At 33.2% G+C, this 10,486-nt stretch overlaps 2 protein-coding genes across 2 annotated transcripts; one reads left to right on the top strand and one right to left on the bottom strand.

Annotated features, from left to right (window-relative positions):
• Window positions 1-1,310: 1,310 nt before the first annotated feature.
• Nmdyn-d7 (nucleoside diphosphate kinase homolog 7) lies at window positions 1,311-4,524 on the bottom strand. Its single transcript, XM_077407859.1, has 9 exons — window positions 4,034-4,524; window positions 2,914-3,080; window positions 2,673-2,831; window positions 2,356-2,563; window positions 2,161-2,281; window positions 1,894-2,018; window positions 1,700-1,813; window positions 1,531-1,638; window positions 1,311-1,460 (listed from the first exon to the last, which is right to left on the bottom strand). Exons 1-9 carry the CDS (start codon window positions 4,148-4,150, stop codon window positions 1,425-1,427), a joined length of 1,155 nt encoding a protein of 384 aa, XP_077263985.1. The 5' UTR covers window positions 4,151-4,524; the 3' UTR covers window positions 1,311-1,424.
• A 1,138-nt stretch (window positions 4,525-5,662) lies between these two features.
• On the top strand, window positions 5,663-10,458 carry LOC143898349 (uncharacterized). Its single transcript, XM_077407749.1, has 8 exons — window positions 5,663-6,024; window positions 6,166-6,238; window positions 6,431-6,634; window positions 6,867-6,989; window positions 7,433-7,617; window positions 8,242-8,371; window positions 8,649-8,947; window positions 9,079-10,458. Exons 1-8 carry the CDS (start codon window positions 5,985-5,987, stop codon window positions 9,273-9,275), a joined length of 1,251 nt encoding a protein of 416 aa, XP_077263875.1. The 5' UTR covers window positions 5,663-5,984; the 3' UTR covers window positions 9,276-10,458.
• Window positions 10,459-10,486: the final 28 nt, after the last annotated feature.

The following is a 10,486-nucleotide window of genomic DNA, read 5'->3' on the forward strand; positions in this document are numbered from 1 at the left end:
ACTGGTGAATTCAACGTGTATGTTGATGGATCAATTTATTCTGACCGACCACCCGAACAATTTACAGTGTTGCAATCTGCAGATAATTAATTGTTCCATTGTATGGTGTATGATAAGTGTTGTGAACTGATTTCGATCACAAGCTTTATATGTGGAGACAGTTGACGCTTAATCTTCTGATATAATATAATACATTTTTGTCGATATGTAATCATGCAATTTATACCAATATTCATATCATGTACATTAGTGCATAAGCGTTAATTATTATTGTACAACAGTGTTTATATATTTATTTATTTATTATCAAATTTTTCTCTTGTTTGAATAACTAAATATAATAAAAAATAAAGTTTAAACAGAACTTATATCCGCTGAAATAATTAATAAAATAATAATTAAAAAAAAAAAAACGAAACAAAACGGAGAGACTAAGACCATGAAAAAATAGGATTATTTTATCATTAAAGACTAAAAGCGATTAAAATGGACTTTTTGTACTTATACTTCAGTATCATGAGGTTTAAAAAATATTGATCGTTATGAGAGAGGAGCGCATAATTACGCAAATACCAATATCAACAGTAATCGCATGCCAAAGTGGGACATTGCGAAACTAGCTTCGGGCCTCTAGCTTCGAGTCACTTTAGACGTTACGCTCCCCTTTCTCCGGAAGCCCTTACTCAGTGGAAATATTCACAGCGAGATGTGTATTAAGATACACGGATATACATATATTATAGGAGCGTATATCTAAAATTAAAAAATACTAATAAAAAATATTAATATATTGAGAGGCAAAAAGTTCTCGTGTGAACATAAATCTCCTGAATAATTATTTAAAAATACGTTTAATGCTTAGAACAACTTGAACTATCTTACGATTGAAAATAATAACCTTCGTTTATTTTAATCACTGAAAATGTAAACGTTTATGTATAAATTTCAATTTTACCTAAAAGTTATTACAGCCTAAAGGTGCGATTTCATGGGCGTCAGTTGACGCGCGTCAAGACGATTTTGTTACGTCATGTTGTTTCTGCGTCGACGCTAAAAAGTTCATCAGATTTCCCAACTTCTAGCATCAACTGGCATCTCTAAATCTCTACGCGAGTTCCAAAAATTGACGCATGAAAACCTTTTTCATTGCGCGTCAGAATATCGGCGTCATTATACTAATCTAACTTACCCGAACTTACCCGAATCTAACTTACTTGATTTCGAGCGTCAACTGACGCCCACATGAAAAAGCACCTTTAAGCAATTGTAGAACTTTTATGTAAATATCAGGATGTACACTTGAATTAATATTTTGTTTTAAAAAATCATTTATTTTCTTATACCAACGTATACAAATACTTCAAATTTTTTTATTTAATAATTGTCAAACCTAGCTATTTATTTTATGTACGAGTATATTTGGTTTAAATTTCATCGAGTATTTTGAAGAAATATTCCACCTGGAAAGATCCAACATACGTAAATTACATAAGAGAAACAAGTGACAAATGTGATTAAAATTGTAATTACCTCTAATATCCCGTCTTCCGGCAAGTCAGAGCAATGTATAGCGTTTTGTACTTTTGTTTTCCCATACTTGGCTCTAAGCGTATTCGGTCTGATTTGCCGTGCAATGTCCTGTAATCAAATAAGTATGTCAATAACGCGAGGCAAAGCAATTAAAGTTGTCTGTACTTACCGGGTCCATTGGACCGCATAAATTCCTGAAATCAGCAACAATGTTAGGGCTCTCGTCTTTATGGCTCACTTCCATAACAATGCACGGACCGGATTGTAATTCTGCTACCATCGCCTATAACAAGTTCATGAAAATATTTCCAGCTTTAGAAATAATTATTTGTAAAAAGGATATGTAAATATATAGAAACCTACGGTATATTCAGGAAGAACACCTTTATATATTTCTAAAAATTCTTCGGAATTAATTGGATTAACATAAAATTGTTGTACTGCGGTGATTGTGTAGCCTGCTTTCTGAATGTCATCGAAAATGGCACCTGGATTATAAACATAAAATAAAATTGATTGAAAAGAATATATCACACCAGATAGAAATTTCAAAGTTATATGAAAAATTCCCTTAGTTGCTATTTTACAATTTTCTATTTTTACATATTAAATTAAACAAAATGAACTTACCAAGAAGCCCTTCCTGTACAGCATGTGGCTTGATAATGCAACAGGTACAGTTTTGTAGAGTTGCAGTGTTTTTCAGACCTTTATTTTTACTTTTTGAGTCAGGAAAGAAGTATTGCAATTCCTGAAAATATCCAATCAGGATATTATATCAAGATATATATTTTTAGATTAACTATTGTACATTAGAATTTGTACCAGCATTGCTGTTTCAGTATCTTTGGATCCATATACGGCATTATGTATATCATCTTTTCCATAACAAGCTCTTAATGAAGATGCTGCTATTGAATGTGCATCCTTACTATCTTCTGGGCCTGCCAGTTCTTGCCACCTCATTATACCATTTCCTCCTAATAATTCTAAAGCAACGACAGGGCCAGATATAAGATAATTTATAACAGACCTAGAAATAAACTTTCATAGCTACAGTATCTAAAATTTGCTAAAACTTAATAAACGGTTTACTTTTAGGACAATGTTAGCAATTGTTAGCAATACAAAATTTAACTTACGTCTTATCAATTTCGTCTTTTACAAGATTACATTCTGCAATATCGTTTGGAGTTAATCTTATCATTTTTATATTCGTGATATAAAAATCATAATTTATAATGGCTTTCAATATTTCACCCATTTTGTCAATAACATCTGGTTTCAAAAATACAAAAACCCTGAAAGAGTAAAATTATGTCAATTAAGTAAAAATATTTAAATATCAAAGAAATCATATATAAAAATTATTTGTCTACTTACTTTTGTAGTTGAGTTTCTAATTTGGTTTTGGTACAGGCATCTGCGTAACCTGTAATTTTGATGCATCTTGAAAATATTGTTATTACAGTACCGACATAAAAGTCTTTAGCTGTAATGCCTTCACATGTTGTTCTTCTTAGGAAAGTCTTCTTTGTTTTTAAGTCAAACTAAAATAGAGCACACACATATAGTCCCAACATTTATTGTGCATGGACGCATGAAGAACATTTAAAGAGAGAGCAACTTGATTTTTTAAAATAAAACTATATGGTTTTTCTTACGTCATACGATTCCTCTAGTCATTCTGCATATAAAATATATATTAAGATAAAATTATAAAAAGATTAATACTTTACACAAGACTTTACATTTAATATTTTATTTTGATATATCTGATATAAAATAAACAATATATTGAAAAATATTAATTTCTAAATTATTTTACTTTAATACTTTAACGTACAGAATAATGTGATAAATCAATTGACATATAGAAAATGCATAATTACTTTAAAAAAATAGATGCAATTTGTAATGTACAAATTATACATTTTATATCATTTTTTAAATATTATTTAAAATAGTGTAAAGATATTTTTAAGGACGTTCTCTCGTCCTTATACTAGAAAAAATCGATTTTCTTAGGATTTTCTTGAAATTGTGAATATACGTTAATTTAGGTGTGCTTTATGCGTAGTATAAATTTCAGTATCTCTTCCGGTATAAAAAATAAAGATACTGAGCCTCAAAGTTTCAACTTTTACTAATAAAAAGGTTTTCCAGGCCAAACGGTAAGAGATACGAGGTTGGTTAAGAGGACCAAAGTTGCTCCTCTCGTCGAGTTCTATAAGGAAAAATGCCAAAACTAAAAAAAATTAAATTAAAAAATTTTTTTTTTAACTCTGAGGCTCAGTATCTTTATTTTTTATACCGGAAGAGGTACTGAAATTTATACCACGCATAAAGCACACCTAAATTAACGTATATTCACAGTTTCAAGAAAATCATAAGAAAATCGATTTTCTCTAGTATAAGGACGAGAGAACGTCCTTATAAGGTGCTTGAGTTTGGAATAAACACATGTGGTGTATAAACATATGTAATACTAATTTGCACATACCAATTCGACAGTATTATCAGATGGATAATAATACAGATAAAATTTCTTCAGCATACAGGCAACTTGGTCATACCATTCAGCTTCAAATACATATCTGTCGCTGTAATCTGCAGACATCTCAAAACTTGCATATCCTGACGTAACGTATTGCTAACAATAATTGACAATATGTGAAGAACATTTAAAACTGCATCTCATAGAAATTAAACGGCTGGTTTTTATAAAATATAAAATCGTCACTTATATCGAGAAAAATATCAGATTAATTGGAAATATAATTTAATTCGTTTCATACATATCGTTATATCATGTCCGAATATTTCAGCAATGTCAAAGACAAAAAGTTTAACGGAACAAAAGAAAAAAAAATAATTGCTATGGCAGCAAGAAGATATAAAAACAATCGGAGCAGAGACTGAAAACAGTGAAAACCGCGTGTTCTTTTTTTGCGACGTTGTTGGGCAATACTCAGTACACTGGGCAATACGCCTCTACGTTCGCAAAATGTAAATATTGAACTACGTAACCACGTCCACGAAACTTTTCAGTAGGTAACATGCTGTGCGGTTTCTCACTTTTCTACTCCGTCGATAACACATCTTTAAAGATCTGTTATCGACGGAGTAGAAATGTGAGAAACCGCACAGCATGTTACCTACTGAAAAGTAGGTAACAAAGTAGGTAACAAGCAATTGTCTTTGCCGTATGTTTTGTATATGTTTATTGCATTAATTAATGCAATCATTATCGATAGAAAAATACGAATAAACGTGTACATACAAAACATACGGCAAAGACAATTGCTTGTTTAATTTGCGAAAAATTATAAATGCACTTTAGTACAAACAATACTTTTCCGACAAGCTTCCGATAAACAATGGAGAGAGACAAACGGTCCCGCGGATTTATGAACTTCCGTCGAATATACATACACTTCCGCTAAAATACAGAAAGTTAGAACCCTCTAAATCCGCTAAATCTCACAAAAAGACTAATGTGACCATTCTCTGCTATATAACTATAATAAAAAAATTAAAAAAAAGTTTAATAATAAAGAATATTATTGTATTTATATACCTTGGTGAAAAATATTTTTCTCAGAAATTTTGTAAGAATTCAGACATAAAAAATTCTGAAAAAAAATATATAATTTCTCAGATACTTTCTGCAGAAATAATTAAATAGAGATTTTCGGAATATTTCAGTATATTCATATGTATAAAATTCTGATAAATTGCACAGATTTTTCTCATATTTATTCAGATTTTTATAAAGATGTGTGTTGGCGGGAAAATCTGAAATATTTATTATTATTTTGTCTGTTTTTCGGAAAAACTTTCCAATTTGTATAAAAAATCTAAAAAATTCTGAGCATTTTGAGAAAATCTGAAAATTTTTATAAAAATTTTAATTTAATAATATAAAAAATTCTGAGACATTTTTCCATCAGGGTAACGCAACTGTATAACTTGTAAAAAAGGATATATACAATAATAATTATTATTTTTTCTTTCGTCTTTTGAAACAATATCAGCTATTATATGATAAAATGATTTGATCGTATCTTATCTATTTTTATATTAATTATATGCTTTTCATAAGTATAATTTGATCGATCTAGTGCTTGAAATTGATCAAGCGAGCCTTAGCAACCAAATCTCCAGCGCTAGGCAACGCACAAGCGTTTGCACAAGACAACGCGTCTGACTGACGTGCACGCACGCATATGCACGCACGAACGAACGGACGAACGAACGAACAAAACAAAACGCGGTTTTGACAGCCCCGGCTGGTCTGGCTGATGGCGCGGAGAAAACGCACCTTTCGTGATACGTAATCCCTGACGCGTGATCCACATTTTATAATTAAATCCCGTGAGTCCCCCGTGTCAAATAGTAGTGAATCGCAACCCTGTCTGGAACACTGGACGCATCCTAATTGGAATGTCCACATGAGGCTGCTGAAATTCTTGCTTCGTTATTTCCCACCAGGTAAACAGACGATGTATACAGGGTGCATTAATGATGTTGCCTTTCCCTGACCGCGCTCTGTCGGGTTTTTAAAAATTAATTTAGTATAGCATACTTCAGAAAATACTAATAACATACTTAATTGGGTTTAAATTCTTTTAGGTCTCGCTCTGGAGTACACGCAAGGCGGTGACATCAAGACAAAAATGATCGATTTACTGGACTTGTCCGCCGAGTAAGATCAGATCAGATCAGATTTAGCTTTCAACATTTAGCTTTTTTATTCGTCGTATAGCAACGTATAGCTGTTTAATTATTATTTTATATTTGCCTTTATTTTACTTCGAGTATGAAGCTATACATTTGATCGCCAAGATCGCGGAATAAAGCGAGCAATTTTATAGCAATTAAACTATTTACTTTCCAGAACGGACGTAAGAGCATTAGCGGAAAGCATAAAAGCGGCCGAACCCATAATAACCGAAAGTGTAATGGACCAGTTAGTTGAAACTTTGCAGAAGCTGCAGAGTAAAGTTTGCGATACAAATACTAAGCGCTACTACAAATACAAAACCTTACAGACACATCTTTTGCCAGTCACTAATATAGCGTTCGATAAACTAGGTAAAAGGTACTCCACATTAAAACTGTCGCTTAATTATTAATGAAAACTTGTAAAATTTACATGAAGTAAGTAATGTTTTACGTTAATTAAGTTCCATGATATGGGCACAATCGATTTAAGAGCTACTAAAAGAGAAAGATATAAAATATTTAAAAGCGTTAAGAATAAATTATTAGCAGCGAACAACTTGTCGAAGTGTAGCGTATAATCGACACATGTCATCCGTTCGAATCGACAGATGCTTGACGGGAAGCTATGACCGAACTTGTAAAGTTTGGGACATTGACAGTGGAGCGGAGCTTTTTACTCTCGAAGGCCATAAGAACGTGGTCTATGCCGTCTCGTTCAACAATCCGACTTCGTGAGTTAGTCACAATAATTCAGAGTTAGTCGCGACTATATTGATCCGGGATTGAAAGTAAGGCGCAGAACTCATCGTGCGACTTTACCGCGACCGAGGTCTCCGTTTTGATGTATAACGCGCGTTAAACGTTACATACGTTGCAATAACGGCGCATATCTCAGACAATGCCTAAAATCGGGGCATGAGATGTCTTAAAGAACGTCTTATGTCCTAATTTTGGACATTGTGCTGTCTTAAAGACGTCCTTAAAGATGTCTTGTGCTGATTTTGAACATTGTGCTATCTTTAAAGACGTCTTGTACTGATTCTGGACATTGTGCTGTCTTAAAGACGTCTTGTGCTAATTCTGGACATTGGGCTGCCTTAAAGACAGTCTTACGTCCTGATTTCGAACACTGCAGTGCTGTCTGGGATGTTAGTCCTATCGTTTATCATTTCAGAGACCAAATTGTGACCGGGTCCTTCGACAAAACGGCGAAGGTCTGGTGCTCGCGGACGGGTCACTGCCTCGCAACCATGTGGGGTCACGATGCGGAAGTGGTGGTGGCTAAATTCTCACCGACGCGTTGCAAGCTCGCGACAGGCGCCATCGACGCGACGTCAAAAATATTCCATATAGAAACCGGTATTGAAAATATCGCAATGTTATCTCACATAATAAACGTGCGCTTCGATTTGTACCAGTTTACGGATCGATCGAACGAGCAACGTGCCACACTGTCGAGTCCACTTCGCGATGCTCGAACACAGCAGCGCGCAAACAATATGCGAGAGCAGTTAACGTATTCTTGTATACTGTACTCATTGCTATTATCCAATTATTACCGGCTTTACGTTATCGCAGCGGCTGCCTGATACTCTAGTTCTAATTAAACGAGCTTAAAGAAATAAGTCACCAAGTTGTCTCGAACTCTCAGTTGTCTCTCCGAAAGGCAATTTAGACAATTTAGAATTTTAACGAAATATTAATTGCCATTGATTGATATCGGAAATGGCTTTAATACATTTAGTTATTTAGTGCAATGGACAAATGTTTTTTAAACATGGCACACACGTTTAGTCGTTTCTAAAAAGCGAACGGATTAGATCAGACAAGTTCTTGGTTTTGTTATTTAATTATTTGATATAATTTTTAAACTCTCTCAAGAATACTAAGAACGCTATCTACATCCGACATGGTTTTCCCAAATAAAAAAAAAGATACGTCGTAAACTTTTTATGCGAGAGACACACGATTTGAATTCGGCAGGTCAGGAATTAGGCACGTTACGGGGACACACGGCGGAAGTTATTGCGCTGCATTACAACGACGATGGAAATCAGATTATATCGGGTTCCTTCGACGGAACCGTGAACGTCTGGGATACAAGAACATTTGCGTGGGTTTTCCTCTTAACTCGCGCATTATCTTATCTTATTACCACTATCTCTTAAGTCTAACGCGTGATTTACGTGAAATTACATAAAATATCAAATGATTATTGCTTGACACACTTTCCAATCAATTTCTCACTTTTTTTCTCTTAATTGTTAGCATGTCGTAATGTAAGCTCTATAAAATCATATTTTTTCGAAACAATCTTTTTTTCCTTTGTATGACGTCTAGTGTGAAATTTGATCAAGGACAAAATACTTTGGATTTACAATCCTATATAGACGGACGAGCGTGTTAATCGGCCATCGCGCGGAGTTGTCCAACTGCCTGTATAATTACGACTGTTCACTGATCGCGTCGTCCTCAATGGATAAAAGCGCGAAGGTCTGGGACGCGAGAATGAATTCTTGCCTGGCTACGTTGTTGGGACACGACGACGAAGTTTTGGATCTCGCTTTCGACAACAACGGCAAGAGACTGGCGACAGCCAGCAGCGATACTACCGCGCGAGTTTGGGATATAAGCAGCAATTTTCAACAGTTGGCTCTCACGAAAGGCCATCGAGAGGAAGTGTCAAAAGGCAAATTTTTTTATCGCAAACAAACACGTCTATTCTATATCTATGTGCTACAATATATATAAGTGTCTAAATATATAAATATTTAGATATAATAATCTATGTAAATGTGCTAAAATCCTACGAATTTTCAGTTTGCTTCAGTCCGAATGGCCATCAACTTCTAACTGCCTCCTTGGACAGAACAGCCAGGCTGTGGTCCGCGGACGATGGCTCCTGCTTTCAGCAATTGAAAGGACACACCGACGATGTTTTCGCTTGCGCATTTTCATATACGGGGGATACTATAATTACCGCCAGCAAGGACAACACTTGCACGATTTGGAGGTGACTCGACTGGTTTCAAGTGTCCGCTTAGCTTCTACTCATCGCTCTGTTTATCGTTTACATTGTATATTTTTATGTTATCTGAATAACGGCGAGCGCAGCCTATTACTTTTCGATAAACAGACGACCGATAACATTAAGTGCTTTCGCGTTCTACCAGACATCGTCAACATTTTGACAATGGTAAATAAGAGTGATATTTCCAAAAAAGGAATTTTTCCATCGAAACTATTACTGATTATAGAAAATTTAACGTAAAAGCGAACAAATTTCGCTGTATCATAATCAATTATTCGATATTATAGAAATAATAAAATGTGTTCTTTTAGTAAAATAGAAAAATCTCGCTAAGAGTAAATTTGTTCGTAGAAACGAATAAATTTTTATCGCCTAATTAAAACAGTTTATTCTTAACAAACGTATTTTGCTGCTGTAGTAAATGTCATTACTGTTTCGATAACAGAATAGAAATAATTCGTTATTATAATAAAATAATTTGTATACCTACACTTAGAACAAAAACTATCTTGAACAAATAACGTTAGTATTCTATTTGCTATTTACAAAATAACTGATGAGATTTGCTTTTAATTATATAACCTGTTATTTAGCTTTTTCTCTGTATTTAAACTGAATATTTTTATCTTAAAAATAGATTTAGTATATAATCGTTACAAAAACACACTTACGTCAAATAATAAGTGTATTTTCTTAGAATATTCTAATAACCACTTATTATAGCTGATGGCTATAGTGACTGGCAAATACAAACATTATTTAAATTTATGAGGCAATTGAGGCAATTAAAATAAGTGTCTGATTTAGACTTTGAATTCATAAAAAAAATCATTGATAAGAGTTATTTCAAATACTTGTTTAATAATAATTATTCGCAAATTAACTTTATAAATGTTACACGTATACGCAGATATAGTATGTAAAATTACAAATTATTTTATAAGCATAGTTATATATATTAATAAAAGAGATAAAAATTTTATTTCTATAAATATACATCGTCTATACACAAACAAAATATTGATGACATAGATAAATAATGTATAATTTATTAATGTTGAGACATAAATTTGAAAAATTATTAGGCAAGAAAATAATATAGTTGTTTACACTTATATATATAAAATTTATGTATAAATATTGTTTAAATATAAATATATGTTATAACAGATATAAACAGATCGCGATAATACTTTA

This window comes from Temnothorax americanus, unplaced genomic scaffold (genome assembly GCF_048541705.1).
Source record: "Temnothorax americanus isolate GAGA-0224 unplaced genomic scaffold, ASM4854170v1 Scaffold23, whole genome shotgun sequence".
Taxonomy (NCBI): domain Eukaryota; kingdom Metazoa; phylum Arthropoda; class Insecta; order Hymenoptera; family Formicidae; genus Temnothorax; species Temnothorax americanus.